The sequence below is a fragment of the Calonectris borealis genome, chromosome 2 (assembly GCF_964195595.1).
Source record: "Calonectris borealis chromosome 2, bCalBor7.hap1.2, whole genome shotgun sequence".
NCBI classification, from domain to species: Eukaryota; Metazoa; Chordata; class Aves; order Procellariiformes; family Procellariidae; genus Calonectris; species Calonectris borealis.
Window position 1 is genome coordinate 15,077,209 of NC_134313.1, and position 25,787 is coordinate 15,102,995.

General features: G+C 43.5%; 1 protein-coding gene across 1 annotated transcript in view; it reads right to left on the reverse strand.

Moving 5' to 3' along the window:
* COL14A1 (collagen type XIV alpha 1 chain) overlaps window positions 1-25,787 on the reverse strand; it is a 135,141-nt gene that overhangs the window by 99,980 nt on the left and 9,374 nt on the right. The window contains exon 4 of the mRNA XM_075141236.1: window positions 24,502-24,588. Within this exon, the coding sequence (XP_074997337.1) occupies window positions 24,502-24,588 (87 nt within the window). The remainder of the gene's footprint in view (window positions 1-24,501; window positions 24,589-25,787) is intronic.

The window sequence follows — 25,787 nt, forward strand, 5'->3', positions numbered from 1 at the left end:
CTTGTAACTAAGTTACAGCTTCAACACAACAGGTAAAGTAACAGAAGAGAGCCTGCCGGAGAGAACAAGCTGCATATCTATGAAAGTCATTAACACAGAACTAATTAAAAATTAATTGAAGCAAACTGCTACAACACTGTTACGTTACAGCCCAGCATTATAGATTCAGGTACATATGATGTTGTGGCCAGTGTGTCTAGAAAAAAAAAAAAGATGGAGCAGTACAGTTACAGTGCAGAAGACTTTCAAATTCAAGTCCCTATTTTACCTTCAACATTTCTTGAAATGATGTTATCATAATGTAACCAATGTATATGCTTGTATAAATATAACTATGCTGTGATCTTCAGAAGCATCAGTAATTTTGGATGTCATGTGTCAATCCACAAAAGCTCGGGATGAAATTCATGCCCTCTTGAATGTAACAATTCATCCGTTGTCTAATTAGCAGACATGTCTGAGTGAACACTCTATTCTGAAAAATCTCCAACTCCCAGAATCACAGGGCAGTGGAGGTGGGAAAGGACCTCTTGAGACTGTCTAGTCAAACTGTCCTGTTCAAAGCAGGGACAACTACAGCAGATTGCTTCAGGCTACGTCCAGTTAGGTTAAAGAGTCTCCAAGGGTGGCGACTCCACAAACTGAGTAACCTGCTCCAGTGTTTGACCATCCTCACAGTAAAAAAAAAAAAGTGCTTTTTTTGATTAAATGGAATTTACACTTATTTCCATTTGTGTCCACTGCCTCTTGTCCTCTGACAACACCACTGACAAGAGTCTGGCTCTGCCTTCTTTGCTCCTTCCAATGTGTATTATATCATCTGCAAACTTGCTGAGGGTGTGCTCTTTCCCACCATCCTAGACCCTCACGTAGGTTCTCATCTCCCTCCCACACCATTCCTATTTTAAAGCTCTTCTCACCAGGCTAGCCAGCCTGTTAGCAAAGATGATTTTGCCCCACTTAGTCAGACAGATCACATCTCTTCCAAGCAGCTATTGAGGCTCAAAGAGGGTCCCATCGTCATAGAAACCTAAACCCTGTTGCTGACAGCAGCTGCAAAACTAGTTGTTGACCTATAGGATCTGCCCAGTCCTCCTCAGGCCCTTTCCCCTCATAAGTGGGATCAAGGAGACGATCACCTGAAGCCCCATGCCCTTGACCATTGCCCCCAGAACCATGTAGTATAGAATCATAGAATCATACAGGTTGGAAAAGACCTCTAAGATCATCGTGTCCAACCGTCAACCCAACACCACCATGCCCACTACACCATGTCCCTAAGGGCCTCATCTACACATCTTTTAAATACCTCCAGGGATGGTGACTCCACCACTTCCCTGGGCAGCCTGTTCCAAGGCCTGACCACTCTTTCAGTAAAGAAATTTCTCCTAATGTCCAATCTAAACCTCCCTTGGTGCAACTTGAGGCCATTTCCTCTTGTCCTATCGCTAGTTACTTGGCAGAAGAGACCAACACCCACCTCGCTACAACCTCCTTTCAGGTAGTTGTAGAGCGCGATGAGGTCTCCCCTCAGCCTCCTCTTCTCCAAGCTAAACAACCCCAGTTCCCTCAGCCGCTCCTCTTAAGGCTTGTGCTCCAGGCCCTTCACCAGCTTCGTTGCCCTTCTCTGGACACGCTCCAGCACCTCCATGTCCTTCTTGTAGTGAGGGGCCCAAAACTGAACACAGGATTCGAGGTGCGGCCTCACCAGTGCCGAGTACAGGGGCACGATCACCTCCCTGCTCCTGCTGGCCACACTAGTTCTGATACAGGCCAGGATGCCATTGGCCTTCTTGGCCACCTGGGCACACTGCCGGCTCATGTTCAGCCGGCTGTCAACCAGCACCCCCAGGTCCTTTTCCTCTGGGCAGCTTTCCAGCCACTCTTCCCCAAGCCTGTAGCGTTGCCTGGGGTTGTTGTGGCCGAAGTGCAGGACCCGGCACTTGGCCTTGTTGAACCTCATACAGTTGGCCTCGGCCCATCGATCCAGCCTGTCCAGGTCCCTCTGCAGAGCCTTCCTACCCTCGAGCAGATCAACACTCCCACCCAACTTGGTGTCGTCTGCAAACTTACTGAGGGAGCACTCGATCCCCTCGTCCAGATCGTTGATAAAGATATTGAACAAGACCGGCCCCAGTACTGAGCCCTGGGGAACACCGCTCGTGACCGGCCGCCAACTGGATTTAACTCCGTTCACCACAACTCTCTGGGCTCGGCCGTTGTCCTGGTTTCGGCAGGGATAGGGTTAAATTTCTTCCTAGTGCTGTGTTTTGGATTTAGTATGAGGAGAATGTTGATAACGCACTGATGTTTTCAGTTGTTGCTAAGTGCCCTCCTAGTCCAAGGACAGCTCCCGTGCCTACTGACTGAGCTAGGTACACACGATGGGAGGGAACATAATCAGGACAGCCAGCCCAGCTGGCCAATGGGGTATTCCATACCATGTGACGTCATGCTCAGTATATGAACGGTAGGCATGATCCAGGAAGTGCCGATCGCTACTTGGTTATCGGTCAGCGCGGGTGGTGAGCAATTGCATTGTGCATCACTCATTTTGTATATTCTATCATTATTTATTATCATTATTCTCCCTTTTCTGTTCTATTAAACTGTCTTTATCTCAACCCACGAGTTTTTCTCACTCTTACCCTTCCGATTCTCTCCCCGTCCCATTGGGGGGCGGGGGGAGTGAGTGAGCGGCTGCGTGGTATTTGGCTGCCTGCCAGGTTAAACCACGACAGTCCTTTTTGGCGCCCAACGTGGGGCTCAAAGGGTTGAGAAAACGATAGATCTGACCAAAGTGTGTTAAGGCAAAATTGTTATAAGCATCCATTATATTGATTGGTCACAATGTTGATGTATTGGCTGTCAAAGTTGTGGGGCTGGCTCTCAATGTTGGGTCATGCAATACCTTGCTTGCAGTATATGTTCCCGTTTGTGCTGTTTATCATTATTTGGAACTGGGCCAAGATTATAATTTTGTTGCTGTTTTATGAGGTGATAAAATCGTTGGTCGTAAGTCTAATCTGGTATCTGTACTCGGCACTGCCGTCATTTCTGTACCTCAGGAACCACCTCTTAGAAATTATTGGTAATTGCACTTGCTTCTCCTCGGAGAATGAATTTAAGGGGGAGACGGGATGGGACACTCTCTCCCACTTGTTCATCTTCCCTTCCATATCGTCAGAAACTCCTTTTTCTTCTATCCTCTTCACCAAGATGTCCACAATATTCCCTGAGAATTTTGAATATCCTTGGGATGTTCAAACAAGCATGTTCATATTGCTATGTCTCCTGAATGTGGTTCAGGCCTTGTTTAGGGTTAAACAACTATTCAGGAATACTGTCCAGAGATCAACCCTCAGGAACAAGAAAAGAGGGAGGGCAAGCAGCGGTGCCTCATCGGGGCGGGCGGAGCGGCGAGTCTCGGGGGCGGCTACAGACACGGTGGCTACTCAAAACCCCACGACAGGCACTGCGGCTACTCCAACCCCCATGACAACCCCTGTGGCTACTCAAACCCCGGCAACAGTCACCGTAACTTCTCCAACCCCTGCGACAAGCACTGCAGCCACTCAAGCTCCGGCAACAGGCACTACAATTACTCCAGCCCCCACGACAGGCACTGCAGCTACCCAAACCCCAGCAACAGGCACTACAGCTGCACCAGAGGACCAACCCTTGCTGGTATCCGTTGCCCCTGTACAGAAGAGGAAATCTTGGAAGCGGAGATCAGGTCGTTTAGAAAGGGATGATGAAAGAGCAGGGACATCACGAGGAGAGGAGGAGGAAGAGGAAGAACTCATAAACGAGACGGAAACCACCCGATCCCTATCCCTGAGTGAGCTGCGAGATATGCGGAAAGATTTCAGCCGTCGTCCAGGCGAGCATATTGTTACCTGGCTGCTCCGATGCTGGGATAATGGGGCCAGTAGCCTGGAATTAGAGGGGAAGGAGGCCAAACAGCTGGGATCCCTTGCTAGGGAAGCGGGTATTGACAAAGCAATCGGAAAAGGGACACAGGTCCTCAGCCTCTGGAGGCGACTGCTGTCAGGCGTAAAGGAAAGGTATCCCTTCAAGGAAGATGTTATATATCGCCTAGGCAAATGGACCACTATGGAGAGAGGTATCCAGTACCTGAGAGAACTAGGCATGCTGGAGGTGGTTTATAGTGACCTGGATGACGCCCGAACACCCAAAGATCCAGATGACGTCCAGTGCACCCGACCCATGTGGCGGAAGTTGGTACGGAGCGCACCAGCATCGTATGCCAGTTCGTTGGCAGTTCTGTGCTGGAAAGAGGAAGAAGCACCAACAGTGGATGAGGTGGTTAACAGACTTCGGGATTTCGAAGAAACTATCTCCTCCTCCCTTGTCTCGGCTGTAGAGAAACTATCCCGAGAGGTCCAGCAACTCAAAGACGATAGGTCCTATTCTCCACCTGTACGGACCAGTATCTCAGCCATTAGGAGTCAGCGTTTTTCTCCTCAAGAGAGAGGATATCGAAAGTACACACCACGGGGCACCCTGTGGTTTTACCTGCGTGACCACGGAGAGGACATGAGGCAGTGGGATGGAAAACCTACCTTGACCCTAGAGGCACGTGTACGTGAGTTGCAAGGAAAAACAATCACACAAGGGGGTTCTCCCAGGAAAAATGCTGCTCCAGTTTTTAGGAAAACCCTGTCTCACGACGGTCCAGTTTCCAGTGAACAGTTCCCCAGACAGAGTAGAAGGGCTGATCTTACTTTGGACTGTAATGAAGGAATTCTTGACTCACGTTTGCAAGAAGTGAGAAGCGGATACTATGACCAGAACTAGAGGGGCCCTGCCTCCGGCCAGGTGGAGGAAAGGGACAACCGGGTTTACTGGACTGTGTGGATTCGATGGCCTGGCACATCAGAGCCACAGGAGTATAAGGCTCTCGTAGACACTGGTGCACAGTGCACCCTAATGCCATCAAGCTATAAAGGGGCAGAACCCATTTGTATTTCTGGAGTGACAGGGGGATCCCAAGAGTTAACTGTATTGGAGGCCGAAGTGAGCCTAACCGGGAACGAGTGGCAGAAGCACCCCATTGTGACTGGCCCAGAGGCTCCGTGCATCCTTGGCATAGACTACCTCAGGAGAGGGTATTTCAAGGACCCAAAAGGGTACCGGTGGGCTTTTGGTATAGCTGCCCTGGAGACGGAGGAAATTAAACAGCTGTCCACCTTGTCCGGTCTCTCAGAGGACCCTTCTGTTGTGGGGTTGTTGAGGGTTGAAGAACAACAAGTACCAATCGTTACCACAACAGTGCATCGGCGACAATACCGCACCAACCGAGATTCCCTGATCCCTATCCATGAGCTGATTCGTCGATTGGAGTGCCAAGGAGTGATCAGCAAGACTCGCTCACCCTTCAACAGTCCCATATGGCCAGTGCGAAAGTCTAATGGAGAGTGGAGACTAACAGTAGACTACCGTGGCCTGAACGAAGTCACGCCGCCACCGAGTGCTGCCGTGCCGGACATGCTAGAACTTCAATACGAACTGGAGTCAAAGGCAGCCAAATGGTACGCCACAATTGACATCGCTAATGCCTTCTTCTCCATCCCTTTGGCAGCAGAGTGCAGGCCACAGTTTGCTTTCACTTGGAGGGGCGTCCAGTACACCTGGAACCGACTGCCCCAGGGGTGGAAACACAGCCCTACCATTTGCCATGGACTAATTCACACCGCACTGGAACAGGGTGAGGCTCCAGAACACCTGCAATACATTGATGACATCATCGTGTGGGGCAAAACAGCAGAAGTAGTTTTTGAGAAAGGGGAGAGAATAATTCAAATCCTTCTGAAAGCCGGTTTTGCCATAAAACAAAGTAAGGTCAAGGGACCTGCACAGGAGATCCAGTTTTTAGGAATAAAATGGCAAGATGGACGTTGCCAGATCCCAATGGATGTGATCAACAAAATAACAGCCATGTCCCCACCAACTAACAAAAAGGAAACACAAGCTTTCTTAGGCGTTGTGGGCTTTTGGAGAATGCATATTCCAGATTACAGCCTGATTGTAAGCCCTCTCTATCAAGTGACCAGGAAGAAGAACGACTTCAGATGGGGCCCTGAGCAACAACAAGCCTTTGAACAAATTAAACAGGAGATAGTTCATGCAGTAGCCCTTGGGCCAGTCCGGGCAGGACAAGATGTGAAGAATGTGCTCTACACCGCAGCCGGGGAGAATGGCCCTACCTGGAGCCTCTGGCAGAAAGCACCAGGGGAGACTCGAGGTCGACCCTTAGGGTTCTGGAGTCGGGGATACAGAGGATCCGAGGCCCGCTACACTCCAACTGAGAAGGAGATATTGGCAGCATATGAAGGGGTTCGAGCTGCTTCGGAAGTGGTTGGTACTGAAGCACAGCTCCTCCTGGCACCCCGACTGCCGGTGCTGGGCTGGATGTTCAAAGGGAGGGTCCCCTCTACACATCATGCAACCGATGCTACGTGGAGTAAGTGGGTCGCACTGATCACACAACGGGCCCGAATAGGAAACCCCAGTCGCCCAGGAATCTTGGAGGTGATCACGAACTGGCCAGAAGGCAAAGATTTTGGAATATCCCCAGAGGAGGAGGTGACGCGTGCTGAAGAAGCCCCACTGTATAATAAACTACCAGAAAACGAGAAGCAATATGCCCTGTTCACTGATGGGTCCTGTCGCCTTGTGGGAAAGCATCGGAGGTGGAAAGCTGCTGTATGGAGTCCTATATGCCAAGTTGCAGAAACTGCTGAAGAAGAAGGTGAATCGAGTCAGTTTGCAGAGGTGAAAGCCATCCAGCTGGCCTTGGACATTGCTGAACGAGAAAAATGGCCAGTACTTTATCTCTATACTGACTCATGGATGGTGGCAAATGCCCTGTGGGGGTGGTTGCAGCAGTGGAAGCAGAACAACTGGCAGCGCAGAGGTAAACCCATCTGGGCTGCCGCATTGTGGCAAGATATTGCTGCCCGAGTAGAGAACCTAGTTGTAAGAGTACGTCACGTAGATGCTCACGTACCCAAGAGTCGGGCCACTGAAGAACATCAAAACAACCAGCAGGTGGACCAGGCTGCTAAGATTGAAGTGGCTCAGGTGGATCTGGACTGGCAACATAAGGGTGAATTATTTATAGCTCGGTGGGCCCATGATGCCTCAGGCCATCAAGGAAGAGATGCAACATATAGATGGGCTCGTGATCGAGGGGTGGACTTAACCATGGACGCTATTGCACAGGTTATCCATGAATGTGAAACGTGCGCTGCAATCAAACAAGCCAAGCGAGTAAAGCCTCTTTGGTATGGGGGACGATGGTTGAAATACAAATATGGGGAGGCCTGGCAGATTGATTATATCACACTCCCACAAACGGCAAACGCTATGTGCTCACCATGGTGGAAGCAACCACCGGCTGGCTAGAAACATACCCTGTGCCCCATGCCACTGCCCGGAACACCATCCTGGGCCTTGAAAAACAAGTCCTATGGCGACATGGCACCCCAGGTGGGACTGTCGTGGTTTAACCTGGCAGGCAGCCAAATACCACGCAGCCGCTCACTCACTCCCCCCGCCCCCCAATGGGACGGGGAGAGAATCGGAAGGGTAAGAGTGAGAAAAACTCGTGGGTTGAGATAAAGACAGTTTAATAGAACAGAAAAGGGAGAATAATGATAATAAATAATGATAGAATATACAAAATGAGTGATGCACAATGCAATTGCTCACCACCCGCGCTGACCGATAACCAAGTAGCAATCGGCACTTCCTGGATCATGCCTACCGTTCATATACTGAGCATGACGTCACATGGTATGGAATACCCCATTGGCCAGCTGGGCTGGCTGTCCTGATTATGTTCCCTCCCATCGTGTGTACCTAGCTCAGTCAGTAGGCACGGGAGCTGTCCTTGGACTAGGAGGGCACTTAGCAACAACTGAAAACATCAGTGTGTTATCAACATTCTCCTCATACTAAATCCAAAACACAGCACTAGGAAGAAATTTAACCCTATCCCTGCTGAAACTAGGACAGCCGTCCAGCCAGTTTTTTACCCAGCGAAGAGTGCACCTGTCTAGGCCGTGAGCCGCCAGCTTCTCTAGGAGAATGCGGTGGGAGTCAGTGTCAAAGGCCTTACTGAAGTCCAAGTAGACCACATCCACTGCCTTTCCCTCATCCACTAGGCGGGTCACCTGGTCATAGAAGGAGATCAGGTTGGTCAAGCAGGACCTGCCTTCCATGAACCCGTGCTGGCTGGGCCTGATCCCCTGGTTGTCCCGGACGTGGCTCGTGAGCACCCTCAAAACCAACCGCTCCATGATCTTCCCCGGCACCGAGGTCAGGCTGACCAGTCTGTAGGTTCCCCGGATCCTCCCTCCGGCCCTTCTTGTAGATGGGAGTCACATTGGCGAGCCTCCAGTCGTCCGGGACCTCCCCAGTTAACCAGGACTGCTGGTAAATGATGGAGAGCGGCTCGGCAAGCTCCTCCGCCAGTTCCCTCAGTACCCTCGGGTGGATCCCATCCGGCCCCATAGACTTGTGAACGTCCAGGTGGCATAGCAGGTCATTAACTTCATCCTCTTGAATTATGGGGGGTTTATCCTGCTCGTCGTCCATGTCTTCCAGCTCAGGGGGCTGAGTACCCTGTGGATAACCACTCTGACTACTAAAGACTGAGGCAAAGAAGGCGTTGAGTACCTCAGCCTTTTCCTCGTCCTTGGTGGCAACGTTCCCCCCCGCATCCAATAGAGGATGGAGATTCTCCTTGGCTCTCCTTTTGTCATTAACATACTTATAAAAGCATTTTTTGTTGTCTCTCACGACAGTGGCCAGGTTGAGTTCTAGCCGGGCTTTTGCCTTTCTAATTTCCTCTCTGCACGACCTAACGCGATCCCTGTACTCTTCCTGAGTTGCCTGAACCTTCCTCCACAAGTGATAAACTCTCCTTTTTTCCCTGAGTCCCAGCCAGAGCTCCCCATTCAGCCAGGCCGGTCGCCTTCCCCGCCCGTTCTTCTTGCGGCACATGGGGACAGCCCGCTCCTGCACCTTTAAGACTTCCTTCTTGAAGAACGTCCAGCCTTCCTGGACCCCTTTGCCCTTCAGGACTGTCTCCCAAGGGACCCTCTCGACCAGTGTCCTGAGCAGGCCAAAGTCCGCCCGCCGGAAGTCCATGGTAGCGGTTTTGCTGGCCCCCCTCTTTACTTCACCAAGTATCGAGAATTCTACCATTTCATGGTCGCTAAGCCCAAGCCGGCCTCCGACCACCACATCTCCCACCAGCCCTTCTCTGTTCGTGAACAGCAGGTCAAGCGAGGCACCTCCCCTGGTGGGCTCGCTTACCAGCTGCGTCAGGAAGTTATCCTCCACACACTCCAGGAACCTCCTCGACTGTTTCCTCTCTGCCGTGTGGTATTTCCAGCAGACGTCCGGAAAGTTGAAGTCCCCCACGCGAACAAGGGCTCGCGACTGTGAGGCTTCTGCCAGCCTCTTGTAGAATATTTCGTCTGCCCCCTCGACCTGGCTAGGTGGTCTATAACAGACTCCTAGGAGGATATCTGCCTTGTTGGCCTTCCCCCTCATCCTTACCCACAAGCACTCGACCTCGTCATCACTACCATTGAGCTCTAGACAGTCGAAGCATTCTCTAACATACAGGGCTACTCCACCACCTCTCCTTCCTTGCCTGTCCCTTCTGAAGAGCTTATAGCCATCCATTGCAGCACTCCAATCGTGAGACTCATCCCACCATGTTTCCGTGATGGCGACTAAGTCATAGCTACCCCGCTGCACAATGGCTTCCAGCTCCTCCTGTTTGCCGCCGATGCTGCGTGCATTGGTATAGATGCACTTGAGCTGGGCTGCCGATTTCTCCCCCGACAATGGCGTGCGGTCCCTAGGCTCTTCTCTAGTGAGCCTGGTTTTATCCCCTTCCCCCTTCGAATCTAGTTTAAAGCCCTCAAGATAGTAGATAGTTTGTCACCCAATGCAAAGAGACCTTGGCAACAGGATTACTATAAGGTTTCTACATATTTAATTCCTGATCTCTTAAAATATGTGCTATTAAGCAAAAGCAGACAAATATTAAAACAAAAAAGTCTTCCTCAGAGGATTTGATTTTGTGGTTGGTTGGTTATGTCTCGATGAGTATTTAACAGAAGAATCCCAAAAGTCTGTACCACTGCACAGTACTGAAGTCCTGATCAGTGCACTAACCAGCAATAAACAAACCACAGATATCTTTTTTTAAGTGAGCATTTAAGACAACCTTTGATTTTCTTTTCCTCTAGTTCACAGACTTTCGAATTTCTCTATCCACTAAAGTAATTATTCCCTACCAGAAACAAATTACTAAACAGCCACGCCGCATATTTTTCCCCTCTAGCAGATTACACCGATGTCTTCAAGCCTGCAACATTTCTTTCTGTCAGATATTCCAGTCTCTTCCATTCACTTATTATTTCTTTGATCTTGTACTTACCATACCATCCAGCTAGACAGATAAACAATGCATAAATGCACATCAGTTATGCGATATCATATATGGTGGACAGTTAAATTTTTAAACTACAGAAGGATAATAATAAAATAATTTACTGAATATTTTCTTCCATTCAATGCCATTTATAGCTACTTTTCTTTATAGTGTTTCAAAGGCTTTAAAACAAAATGACGTCTTATCTCCAAATCCAACTGCATTTTCAAAAAATAAAACCAAAAATCTAATGCAGAACCTTGTCCTAAAGACTTTAGTACAGAATTTTCTTAACCATTTCACTCTACAGAGGAAGGCAATTTTTTAATCTTTAATTTGCACACATATGAGAAAAATACTAATCTGATTTTACAGAAAAGGTCTGCATAGGAAGGAATAAGACTCTAATGATTACATTGCATATGATATTTTTTTAAACATCTTCCAGAAACAATGGCAAATTCTAAATCTGTAAGAGAGAATTTAAAATTTACACTGAGGAAAAGACAATTATTTTCATGAATCTAGACAAATTACTGGCTGCTACCCAAAGTATACAACTGTTATGGGAGCTGTCAAAACCAAAGGAGAGTCCTAGCACAAGGTACAGACTATGCTTAGACATCTGGGTTTATTTTTAGTTTGGCCAGTAGCTGCTTAGCAATTTATAACAGCCACAATCAAAATGAAACTGCTGGCCCTTAACTAAAACCATGTACTTCAATAGGCACACATATAGTTAAACCACCCTGATGCTTGAAAAGCAGGGTGAGGGCAATCATATAAAAATTTATTAAAATAGTCCTATGGAGCTCAACAGAAGATCTTTTTCATTTTCTTCCACAGAAAAAATGTTCAATATTCAATAAATATTTATTCAATAGCCAATAAATAATTTTTCAGTTGTTCTTGCTCATTCTTTTTTCCGATAAATAATAAGTGTTGCATAATTACATTCCATTAAATCAGTTTTAGGGTTTCCCTCCTGCCATCTGTTTCCTATTCCCAGATTAAGAAAATACTAACAATTGCAAGGCTGGCAAAGGACCTGTGATTCTGTTGAGACAAAATATGAGCTCTTGAGTGTCATTTTCTTTTTTTAAGGTATAGTTGAACAGAACTGCCCCATCAAAGTCATAAAAGCATCTCAGCCAACTTCTAACAATTACATCATTATTACTTGCAACTGATGCTTTATTACTACTTCTTAGAGAAAAAAAAACACTAAACATTATGAAGCTCTTAAGGCAGAAACATCTGCCACAGTTTGACACCGCCTCCCTTCCCCCTAGGTATTGAGCTAAATTTGGATGTTAAGTTTGAAAGGTCTTGAGGGTAGGGAGAGGAGAGATGAGATACAGGGTAGGGAGACGAGTGATGAGATACAAGTGGTATTTCACAGGCCACAGCCAATTTAGTCTTTTTGAAAGAGCTACCATCTCTATGCTCACAATTTACACTTTTCCTTCCTTTATCATACTTACTAGAAAGATCAATGCGAAAGACCGGAAATTCTACCACACATTTTTAACCACATAAACAAACCAAACCCAAGCAAAGACCCTGCTGAGACTAAAATTTACGTCTGCACCACTAATTCTGCTAACTTTCCTGCATACAAGGAAACTAAACATGCTCAAGCATCAAGCTGAGAAGGAGATGCTCCTTTAAGGATTCCAGGAGAGCCTAGTACAAGAATGCCACTGCTCCACTTACTGGAGAATAGAGCCAAACACTTCATGAGCCAGAGCCACACACATGAAACCCAGCAGTCAGATAAGGAAACAGGACTCCCTCATTATATGCAGACTAGTACAATCAGTACAGCTAACCAGACAGGCGAGAACACCTTTGAGGTGGAAAACATGGACCACTCAGCCAGGTAAGTAAGTTCTGTTTCAGCTACTAACCAGCACCTTTTTAACGAAGGGGCATAACTCTGTTGTAACACCAAGGCTTGCTCAGCACACAGGGCACCAGGCAGAGAGTGCTGACCATGAGACAGACCAGAATCAGTCATGCATCAACAGGTCCAGAAAGAACATGAAGAGACCCTCAGATTATGCAGTGAGGGTGGAAATGACCCTGAAATCATCTCTCCTCACTACAAGCTCCTGCTTAATGTTGATCAACAGTGGTAGTATCAGATGAATGAGACAGACTGTGAAACAAGGCTCCCCCTCTCTTAAAGTGTAAGGAACAGCCTTGAAAGGGAACTTGTACAGCAGACAGCTCAAAAGCAAAAGATACAGTACCTTCCGGCTGCATTCAAGACAAGGCTATCTCAAGATCACAGTCTCTAAAAAGAGACAGCAAAAAGTTAACCTTATTTTCCTATTTTGTTGTCCAGAGCACAAAGCAATGCAGCTTGTTCATCAGGGTGTTCAATACAACTGGAATGCAAATCCATGATAGATGAGTTTGCTGATGAATGCACCAATCCTTTACGATTGTAGCTTTCTTACAAGAGGGTCTTGGTCTTGCACTTCAGTGTTTATTTATGTGGGAGAGGGTGCTGATGCAGTCTGCTACCATATCACCAAAGCTTTTTTGACTCTCCCTTCAAGGTTGCCACACAAATTTTAAAAACTGCCCAGAGTTTCAACTTGTTACTATGTAGCTTCAGTTTCAAAGACTAGATAGTGTCTCATATCAAAGACAATCATTACTCATAATATTCAGAGATATTTACCTAGAATATACATAGTCATGAGCAAGCCTACAGACTTCAGATTATGAGAATTCATGCTGCCAGATGATGAAGAACTGTTAAGGAGTGTCTCAGCATGGTAGTAACGAAAGTATTTCAATAATGAAACATGTCAACACAGACCCTGAATTTAACTTAAGACAACAGTCTCTTGCTGCCAGCAGAATCCAGCCATGCCAGTGCACTGTGGATTGGATGGATGCTCAAGAGCTAACGATTTGAGGAGATGAAAAGCAGTCTGAAGAGAATGAAAGACCATTCATTCAGCTGAGCTTCTATTAATCAGTCATTCAAGAATGTGAGTAGCAGTCTCCCACTTCAACTAAGAATAGATTGCACAAAAAAAGGTCAGTGCCTTAGGGAAAGCTACCAAAGAAAAAAAAGAGCCCAGACAGGAGGTTTTCAGTTGGTAGCGGTTCAAACTTACCAAGCATTATACATATTTACTGTGCAGAGATATGAGGACAAACATCTTTTAACTCAAGGGTTATGAACCTGAATAGCTCCGATATTAGGAGCTGGACCACTTTATGACAAAACTGAAACTTACCTTTAGGTCCAAGATAGGCTAAGTCTATTTTTCTACTCTGAGAGAGTAGAAAGAGAGCTCTAAATCTTTCTTTTTTTTTTCCCTGAGCTACAGATTCTCTAGGTATCTATGTCAACACTGTGTCTACCTTTCAATGAAGCAGATGCATTCAAGGAGAGTTCCTAAATAGGGACAGGGAAGGAGACTGTGGACAACAGAAATCTGTCCAATTTCCAGCTTCTGTCTGGCCTGGAAGACTGTATGAGAGGTAATGCACAACCACGACCATTTATATGATAACATACTGACAGATGGAAGAAAAGCAATCCCTCCTACAGAAAGGAGGAGCCAGGAGATAAATGGAATCCCTGGGTAAGAATGGAGACTGGCCATAATTTCAAATGCCAAGCTTTTTATTTTCTGAACAAGGCAAGAGTTTGTCTGGCATACACAAATTGAAGAAGGTATCTAGCAACCTCCGTGTTAATACTCCATCTCAAACCAGACTAAGGTAAATAAATAAATAAAACAGTTACAAAATATATACGAGATCCTTCTTATGTTAAGATCAACCCCGCTCCCCCTAATCTCTCTCTCTTTCTCTCTGTTCCTCTCTCTTCCCTGATCTCACTTAAATCGGGGATTCCTTCTGTCAGGATCAAAGTGCACTACTCAAAGTGAACCCTTTCCAAATTCCAGCCTTCATAGCCACTTTTGGCCCTTCAGTTTCAAGCTTGCTTTCTCTCAAGAACATATTTCTCTCTTATTCAAATGATTTCAACACACTTGCAAGTAAACTAATGGCTATTTAGTTTGGCCAGATGGCAGATGTAAATGCTGCAATCTTTAAATGTAGCTTGCTTAGTTTTCTCCAAAGCAACTACCAAAACGATGGCAAAGGAAAAGCATTTAAGAATACTGTCCATGTCAGCGCTGATACTTCCTATCGGGTTTTCCAGTCGTGGGAGGCAGGAAGCAGGAGTCTGCCGAAGGATCCTGGCCAGGTCCATAAAAGTATTGCCATTGCAAAAGGAAATCCAAGTTGCAAGTAGTAGTCAAAGGATACAAAAGCTTAGCTATGTCCTCCAGAGGAATTCATCTGATGAACTCCTGGAATAAGCATTGATCATCTACAGCACAATGAGCTAAACTTTCCAGACAGTAAAGGGGAGTTTACCCAAGAATTTCCTTGCAACAGAGTCCTCCTGTAAGTCCTCCAGTGACTAACAAAGAATTTCTAATGTACAAAGCTCTGTACGGAGGCTTACAGGTTTATAGACTAGCTTGGAAACTTAATGGTTGCCTCTCATCAAATTCTACCTTCTGAGAAGCAGAGAAACCAAGATGGCTTGGATGGGGTACCCTAAATTCATATGTCAAAGAAAGCAATGGTATATTCTGACATATCTACTTCATCTCCTGTTTTTATACAGATATTTGCATCACCTGAAGTTGAGAAAGAAGATGGTGTCCATGAGGAGTCATATAGAAGAAGAATGGAAAGCCACCACTCGCATGGCACAAGTTAAAAAATAGTCACTGTCAAAAAAACCCACGCTCCGCTAACCTAGCACGGTTGGGGGCCTGCTGATAGGATTGCTGGGCAGGTTCTAAGTGGAGTCCAGAGCAGAGATCTTTTAGCACCACATCAGGATGGTGATCTGACCAGCAGTGAAACCACCAGACTGACTGCAGGCATTTAAGTGAGAGTCCTATTGGCAAAGATCAGACGGTCAGGTGCTGCTTTCACGATCATGGATCGTCTGCTTGGGCTAAAGTTGGGCAGAACAAAGCCAAGAGAGTCCAAAGCCAAAGTGACAGAGTCTGAAACCAAAATAGGTCTATAAAATTATTCCTGAACTAAGCAGCTTCAGAGTGGTCAGAACAGTGTGGTGAGGAAAGCATAATTATAAGTGCTTGCCAAAGCTTTGTGGTGGTCCAAAATGTTCTGAGAATGCTGCAGCATGGTCCAAGCATTCCCAAGTCTTCTCAAGGGAGGCATGGGGATCTGAGGCCACTCCCCTAAAGAAGTATAGATAATAGATTCATGTTTATGTTCATATTACCTTTAATTGATTAGCAAATGCTAGAACAAGCAGGTATACACCACACACACAAGACCTATTCAGGTCAAAGGACTGCATGTCACTGCATGCCACACAATTTTTGGTAAAGATTACTAAAATGTCAAGATGGTAAGCACAGAACTCAAAAGTACACTGAAAAAAAAGCAGTCCTGAAGTAACATAACAGCCTACATAGAACATGTGTCCTCAGCTCTGAGGAAGTTAAATGACAGCAAATATGCATCTTGTTTCATACATGATAAGGTAATCCATCCACATTCCCCTACAGACACTGCAAAGATGAAATATTCAAGTCTCAGTATGATGTATATACATCTTTTAGGGAAATGTAGACAGCCTACCATTTAGACAAATGCAATCAATAGTTCTAAACTTCACTGTACTTTTTGATGCAGACTTCAATTTACACATGTCCAAAAATGAGCCCTATCATACTGAAGTACTCCACAATGTTTAAAGAGCTTACCATATCTCCAAAGTAGGAAATGCATCTGTCTCTATTCTACAGCATCTAAGAAACTGATGCTAAAGACTAAAGGCCAGGGTTATGTCTACACTTTGTAATGGAGGATAAGGTAGAAGTCCTTGAGCTAGCTAGTTCTGAGCAGGCTAGGGCATTCACAGGGAGAGTGCTGTACTAGATAATATAGCTGCACTGCTATCAGTTTTGTAGAAAACTTGGTTGCATCCAGTTCAAGCAACCCTTCGATATTATAGTGCACTGCGTTGGAACAAAAAAAAAAAAAAGTAAGCAGAAACTTTAATTAAAAAAAAACACCACTGATCAGCAAATACTAATCATGAAATTATCAAAAGACACAAGATACCTCCCTGGTGACCTTGTGCTTTACCTATTATGCAGCCTCAGGCCAAGTAGTTCAGTGTTTGCTTCTTGTATAAGTACAGCATAGACCCAGAAACTAAACATTAATTACAGGGGTCTCATCTTGCTGGTATCTTCCAAGATCAGCAACACTTTTTTATAACTTTTACTCACATTTTTATAACTTGTACTTACTTCATAACATGGTCTGTTCGTGGTTCAGACTGGTGGGAGCTACTGCTTAGGGGGTAACGAGACTTACGGGGTACAGGAAAGAGTATCTGGGGATTGTACAAGATTTATTATGATATGTTTAGGGGCGGAACCAAAGGCAATGAAAGGGAGGGATCAAGGTAGTTTGGGGAGAAACAAGCATGGGAAAATAGAAAGATAAAGGGATAAAGGTGGCCAGTTACATCTACACAGGTGGCCAGTTAGTACTTGTTTGGCCAAGCCCTGTGCTTGATCACCCCAGACCTATTGAGACTAGCATGCTCAGTCTTGCTACTGGTTGGGTCTGGGGCCATGGAGCTGGGGCAACCCTACCTGCTTCTACTGGGCTACAGGATTCAGTGATCCCTAACATAAGACAAAAAAGAAATCATATTGACAGTGGAAAAGCCAAGTACTTTCCAATAAACTTTGCTTTTACCCTCAGATTGCAAAAGCAGATTAATGTGCAAAAGCTGAGAAGATAAGGACTGTTTAGGAAGAACAGAATGGCACTGGGGAAAAATGCCCACACAACATAGTTAGGATCTCTTTCTTCTGATTGCTCATAACACAAGAGCTAAAGTGCTTTCCAGAAAGCTCAGGGAAACACTGTTAGTAAGCCCAATTATAGGTTGCATAAAGACATAGTTAATGAGTTCCATAGCCTAGGAGTTCAGTGAGTAATAAAAAAATAGAAAAATGTCATGACTAAAACCAACATTTGCAGTTACATTAGCCAGGATGAAGTGAGTAAAACTATGAAACACAGCCAACAGAGCAGAAGTTCAAAAGGTATTCATTCCTGTGGCTTAGTCAAATACCTCACAGCACTCATTTCACACTGTCTAGTAATACTTACTGAAGCATCTGACATTAAATAAACAGACAAGTTAATAAATTAGATAATTAGCCTCTTCTGCTGAATAGTATTTTAATATACCTCTCTGCAGATTTTTTCCTACTCTGCTTAAACCGTGCCATTCAACAGCTACAGAGTGAATGTCAAAGCTTATTTGCATCAAAGGTGATGGCAGTATTGGAAGAAGAAAGCAAATCAGTGTATTTTTCAAGTTTACTGCACCTCTCATTTCTATCACTATCCGAAAACTGATGTGACCTCACTGCAAGAGTTATAACAGAAACCTCAGATATGTATACCACATCATTTTGAGGAATGATATGCCTTTTGCATTATCTGATAGTGTGCATAGCACTGGAAGAAAAAATATTATGAAAAAAAAAATTCAGAAACATTTACTTTGAAAGATTGTAGAAATAATGTAAACAATAACATCACTAATAATGTAAAATACATTGGGAAGACAAAAAAAAAAGTCAAAAACTATCTCACTGCAAAACAAAATAACTTTGGATATGTCTACACAGTTTTTGCAGGCAGCTGAGAACTCCACGTATTTTCTAGACATAGACCAGGAAGCTAAAAGTTATGTTCACAAGAAAAACTACAAAAGAGACAGCACCAAAGAGACATTGGTTCTGCATGATTCAGAGCACTGGCAGAGCACCTGCAGAAAGAAACTGCAGGCATCCTTATTCCTATTAATACTTAGAAGGTAAGTATCACATGACAGATGGCTTCAGATTTCTTTCTAGGAGACTTTGTGATACTGAACACTGAAAGTGCCAAAAACTTGAAATTTAGTACAATACAACCAAAATCTCTTCTCTGTGCAGCACTGAGTAGTGAAGAAAAAGAGTGGGACCAGCATGTGTCAGAGGGAACTGAGTGAGCAGCCATTCTCCACGATATATATGTACAAATTATAAATATATTTGTATGCATAATAATATTAATATCACTAATAATATTAATATCAATAAAGGTCACCATTAAATTCTTTCAAAGGAAACATTTGTTTATCCTTACAGGTCCTTTTTACCTCTTCCTCAAAAGCTTTTATATTTAAATTAATATACAAATGCAGGAATATCGATCAAATCACATGAAGTCACTATTCAATGTTCTTAACATTAATTTATGTTATATTACCTACATACAGATAATATAACCTGGCATCTACACCTCTGTATTATACTTTGTGGCAGTCAAGGTATGGCATTACACAGCTCATTAAAAAGAGCTTCTGCAGTTTTCTTCCTATCTCTGAGGCCCACTATGATTTCTACATTATTTTTCACTCACCCAGTATCTAATTTTTCCATTCCCAAGTTGTCCTTTCTATACCCATTACCCAACAGATTAGCTATAAATTTTCTTTCCTAAACTTCTGCCTGCTTGTCTCAGTCTTCCATGATGAGATCTAGCTTTTATTGACAGTTGATTCATCCTAGAGCTTCCTCCTGTATACTCTGTTTGGGCAGGGAACTGAGGAGCAATACCCCTTTTCTTCGGTCATCCAGCTGGCCCCACACTGGCCCAGGCAGCTCAGGCAATGTTCTGCCAGTTTGGTTCTGGTATGTGGTAAAGGTGACTCCATCAGAAAGAAGCATCTAAGGGATTTAAAAAGCTGCAGTTCTCCCAGGCTTTTTAACAAGGCCACATGTCACTAGATTTTCATAGGAATCAGTAAAAAAACCACACCTGCTCCTAATGGACTTGCTCCAGGGATGAAATGCAATTTTCATTCGGGAAGGTTGAACTAACCAGCATGTTCTGTGCTGTGCAGTGAAGATCTCCGACCTCCCTAACAAGTCATACTTACTATATGACTATATTACATGCACTTTACAAAGAGAAAGTAACTGTTACATTGCATCATACATAAATCACACAATCTTTTATGGGAACTTATTTCTCATCGTTTTAATAGTCTACACTCTGTAGAAGGTTTATCCTGCGAAAACTTGATTCAGAAGAGAAATCTGGTCTACACATGCTCTATGCTGCCCTAAATCATCCCGATTTGAGATTTGCGTAAGGGAATTTCTGAACAGGACAGGTTTAAGATTCTGTAAATGCTTTACTCTAGTAGAGCATTAATAGAGTGTCTCTTGTATTGGGTGTTTGTGCCCAGTCTGGCAGCAGGGAGGCTGCAGGGGTGGCCTTTTTGAGAAGAGGCCAGGGGCTACCCTGTGCCTGTGCAGAGCTGGTGGCACCTCTGAGAAAATATATTTAAGAAAGGGCAGAAAATACCAGGCAGAGAAAGGAGGAAGGTTAAAAAAAAAAAAAAGAGTGAGAAACAGCAGAGGGAACCCCAAGGTCAGAGGAGGAGGTGCTCCATGGTGGAGCAGATATTCCCTGCAGAGGACACAGACTGGAGGAGAAGAAAAGGTGTGAGAAGAAAGGAATGGCAGAGAGAAACCACTCTGTCCTAATCATAACCCCTCGACACCCCTTTTGCACTGCTTGCTTCCTCTCTGAAGGGACTTGGACTGAGTGTAACCTGCAGTGACAACAAGGGAGGAGGAGAGGAGTCTGGGAGGAGGGAGAAGGTCAAGTTGAGCCTGGGAAAGCAGGGAGGAAAGCTGTTGTTTTAATGTTTGTCTTTTTTGTTTCCCACTACCCGCATTAGCATCTTTTTAAAAATTATTTTAATTGGCAATAAATTAAGTAAATTTTCCCCCAGTTGACTCTGTTTGCCTACCATGGTAACTGGTAAGCAGTCTCCCTGCCTTTATCTCAACCCATGAACTTTTTCGTTCCTGTTCTTCCTCTTTTCTCTCCCATCCTGCTGGGGAGGGGAGCAAGCAAGCAGCTAGGTGGGATTTTGGCTGCTAGCCTAGGCTAAGCCACCATATCTCTCAACTAAAAATCCCCAAAATAAAGTCCACAAGCAAGAAAATAAAACTGGCTCTCAGTGCTTTGTTGGTTTTATTTAAATGGGTGGCTAAAAACATTTCAGACACGCAGAGAAACACTCTGCAGAGAAAGGATATAGTCGCATATTTGTCACAGGATATAGTCAAAACACTGTGATTCTCCCCTCCCCAAAGGGATTTGATTAGAGAATCACTCGTAGAAGCTCTCTGAGAAACTGTAAAACATCTGAGAAGGCACAGAATGTATTAACCCCTGTCGCTGTACAGAAAGGAGCTTTGTACATGAGGGAGCTGGAGAAGTGCCAGGGTACAAGTACTCAAATATCAGCGTGTGCTGAAAGAAGCCGAGTCTATGAGCTTTATCTCAACAGAGAGAAAGAGAAAAGGCTTCTGACATTATGAATATGAGCGTGCACAGCAGCGATAAATCACTAAGCTGAATACTGACAGGTTCTGAAAAATATAGAAAGGAGATTCAAGACTTGAAAGTGGTTGTGCAGAAGAACTAGACAATTTCTGGAAATCAAATATAAAGTAAACTTTTGATGGATGAGTGCTAGACATTAAACCTGAATTAATTTGGCACAATGACATTACTGGGTATACACTGGAGCTTTGTTTGAGATAAGAGCATAGTACTTCGAGCAGGAAAGGAAGGAGTAAATCTTTTCAAACTACTTGAATGGGCAGGACACAATAGATGGAAAATTTTAATCTAGGTTACTGAAGCTGCTGGAAAAATTACTAGCAAGCCACACAAGCCACTGACAGAGTTCCATAGACAGAGTGAAACCCCAATACAATCTAATTTAAGGACAGAATTAAAAGGTAGATTTGGGAGTTTAGGAGAAGACATCCACACCTCCCAGCACTACCTAGAGCCTCAGACAGCTGGTAATCAAATAGCAGACAGCACTGCAGAATCAGTCCTCCAAACCACAGTTGAAAATAAGAGTGAGCAGCTTTGAAACCATCTGGAATCATTAATACAGAAATCCATCTTGTATTTCTTAGTGAAGAGCTGGTTTCTATGAGTAGAAGGGTTATGGTGAAATCTTTGTCCCACTGAAATTGAAAGTGAAATTTCTTGGTTTTATTATGTGACCCTGAAGAAAGTATATTAGCTAGGTATTTATAAACAACAAATTTCTATGATAATGTGCCTTTTGTGCCTATCAAGAAAATCAGCAGGACACATGAGTTATGCCCAAACTGGACGTCGTATTATTGACAGAGTCCACATGCTTTTTCATACACACTGACAAGTGTATTGTTGTGCTTTATTAGTTTTGTCCCAAAACATGGATTTTGGATTTTCTGGCCTACTAAATGCCAAATCTGCCCTAATGTTCACACTGGAGAATTTTGCCAGACAATTCTCCATGACTGATGACCTTTGCCTTTCTAAGGCTTGCAAAGACACTCTAGTTTCTCCTTATATAAACATCTTTCTGTAACAAGTGGGGCAGATGTTCACAGAAGGCACCTCCTTACATCAAAACTTGACTCTAATACTTGCAGAAATAGTGAAATAGGCTTTGCTATTCTTTCAGTCGACACAAGAGCAGAAGCCACAACCACTGACAATAACAATCTGGACAATGGTTGCTTTCAATTTGTTTTGTGGGCAAAGACTGCTCTTGTTTTCAGGTAAGATATTATACTACCTAATAATTTCTTTTGTGCTGTTAACTACCAAGGTCTTACCAACTTGATCAAGGGTATAACACAGCCACAGAATGTATCAGGGTTGCTATTAAATCCATCAAATTTAGCCATATACTAAATTGTTATGAAACCAATTAACTGATGGCCTGAATTCATTTGGTCATACTCAAATCATTTCCTGTCAAACATCTGCAGAGGATCAAGTTGTTCTTCATGGTTTTGCCATAAAATTTTGCTCTTATTTCTTTAATCCATTTCTTTCACAGACTCTTCCTTATTTTTTTTGATCCAATTTCAGTGTGAGGTGGAACGGTCTTTATATATTAAACTAGGAAAGTTTTGATACCATTACTTTTTGTGTATCAGTTCTGAATTCACTTCTATCGCAGCTACGCATTTTTTGCTGATGCTGTTATTTCTGCACAATGTTTTTGCCTGGACTCTCACCCTACTCCCACTGAAGTCATTCAGTTGGAATCTCCATCACTTTGAATAATCATTATACTGCGCAAAGGGAAGAAATATGCAATAGCTAGACAGTAGGAAAAAGGTCTATTACTTTACATTAAAACATAGCTGGGTTGGGAATAGGGCTAAACAAAATCAAGAATTCATAAAAGTTAGCACAACGTTTTTTCTTTTTGGTCAGTTTTGCTGATCGAGAAGTTTGTAAGTTTTGCATTTCTTTGAAATACGTATCCCAGTTTTCTAGTAAAACCTGCTACAGTAAGTGTAAGGCAATAGTTTTTCACAAGTGCTGGATGGAAGTGTATTTTGCTCTGATGCAAACTGCCCTGATACAACTGAAGAAGTTTAGATGAGTAAAAACTTGTGTAGAGAGGAGGAAAGCGATTGAGCTAAAGACTTCACAAGTAAACAAGAATCCTAAAAAGGGAGAGACTGCAAATCCAATCTCCTCTTGCCAACTGTATTTTTGCCCCTACTCCATGAAAACGCATAAATCCTCTCCCACAGTCTGGCAGACACTTTCCTCTGTCTGCATTTAATCAACATTTTCCTATTACAGGCCCAGTTTTCCCTCCTTCAACTTTTATCACTTGTCCTTCATTAAGAAAACAAATCACATTTTCCTTCTTCAGTTCTCTCATTTCTTCCAAGTCAGTCTTCCTCTAGACATGAAAGAAAGATCACCTATCCACTACCCCATCACACACTAGCAGGTATAACTTGCTTCTTTAAGTGTTGTAAATACCACCTAACGTTTTCCCCAGTACACTCAATGTGATGAATTCAAGGGTGCTTTGGCTTGAGAAATGCTGTATGGAAACAAACTTGCATAGTATTAATAAATACAACATGACACAAGTATGTATGGTACAAAGAAAAACCCACTGAAGTGAGAAAAATTTGCATGGGCTTCAAGGAGCTTTGGGTGAGGTCTTTGATACTTGCATTAGTAGGAGACAAAGCTAAAAGGGACGGGAGAAATGGGATCCTTGAAACTGTCCAATTTATTCACAGAGAGACTATTTAAGGTCATTTCAAGCTATTCTCGTCTGTGCTTGTTCTGTATATCATAAACAACCACTGAAGGGAATAATTACTGTTGGGGTTACTTCATAAAGATGATGCTATTTGAATTTTAGAATAACAGGAAATAGAGTTATATATTAAGCTTGAAATATATTTTACTGTCCATACTAGACGAGCTTCTCATGACAAGCAATATCACATTTCACCAGAAGATTGGCTACTTGCAACCGGAAAAAAAGAATTCCTTTTTTTTTCCCCTCAAAATATTTTAAAATGTTTTCATATATATGACCTACATTAGGACAGAGTTATCAAGTTATTATGTGCCTAATTATACAATAACACCAATTTGACCTTAGGTGGGAATTACTACTGCAAGTCTGTCTTGAAGCCAAGATGATATGAAATTATTATTATGTATACACACACACGTACACAATTCTTTCACTACTCAAAGTGCACCCAGTGGGGAAGTACAGACAACATGATTTTTTTAATGCAGGTTCAAATACTGCTTTTATGCTATTCATGGTGGTATTTAGTGCTTACTGTATAAAGTGGTAAAGCAAAACACAGAACTAAAAGCAATACGTCTGTTGTAGCAATATTCCTAAAAATACTGATTTTTCCCTTCTGTTTAAGTCTGGTTCCCAGGTTAAAGTACTGACTTAAAGAAAATCTATACAATGGCCAAGTTAAATAAAAAAGTTGATTATTTTCAGAATATCACACAAGTCATATGTGTTATGATCTGACCTTCTGGAGCTGGTTTACTCGCATTTGTTTTTTCTGGATCCTTCACCTTGGATTTACTTGTTTCTTTTCTTCTCTCTATATCTTTAACTGAAAAGTAAGGGGGGAAAAAAAAATCAATCAAACTAGAAACAGTGCAGTCAGAAGCATGTAATTTTCTTCTTCCAGATAAAGAAGTTGCACACAACATCTTCCGATATGCTTAGGTAACTAGTGACTATTACTGGGTTTTCCCTCCCTCCCTTTGGATTTATTCTTTTTACAAATCTTTCCTATCATCATTAAAGTTCTCAAAAGTGACTCTCCTGACACAGGAGAGTCCAAACACAGTCCATCTGCACCTAAGCCCAGCCTGACAAGATCCAGCACTGGAAATATAGTCCAGAAAATTGGCAAAGCTAGCTGGGGAAAGTCCAGCATTGCAGAGTTCCACTCCAAGTCATTCAACACAAAAGCACGTAAGCCAGCTGTTACGTTATCCTCTTTAAAGAATCAGCTTAGATCCCATGCCCAAATCTGTGTACAGGGCACCAAATACTCCCATGAGAGCAAAGTTGCTCCAAAACTCAGACTTCAACAGTTTCCTGTCCCACAAACGGGTGGGATACCTCCCTTATTATGTCCCAAATCTCTCGTAACAGCCAAGCAGAACCCACCTTGATTAGCAATTCCTAATAATATATTAGTAGCCAGTATCACTCTACTCATAGTCTGAAAGATTCTGGCAAAATCATTGTTAAAGTCACATATTAGAAAAAAAAAAAAAATCCTTTCAGAATTTCCTTAGAACACTAATTGGTGTCAATGCCCCAGCTGTCTACAACGGCCAGGAACAGCTTAAAAGAATGAAACAGAGAATATCTTTCATAGAAAATAAAATTCTACTCCAATTAAAATCTTTAGTTTACGTAGAGTTGGAATATGACCAACATTCATCCAAGCAGGCACTGAGTCTTCGCCAGGATCAGTCTCTCTGTGCTACATAGTTCAAAAAACACTGTGAGAGGGTGAAAGAAGGTTATCTGTCTCTTGAAACATACGATATAAAATAGACAAGTATTCTGTTTTACAGAAGTGGAAGGAAAGCCAAATGGATTTTGCTAATTGACCCAATAGTATATGGAATATCTGAAACAGCCAAGAGCGCTCTAAGTTCCAATCCAAAATATAATCACAAGACCATCCTAAGGTCTTAGGAAGACAACAAGCCATTGTCAAACATCTGAGTGTGACCTTCTCAGTGTAATAACCCTCTGCAGAACCTATAGCCCTCACACTCCAGGTACAGA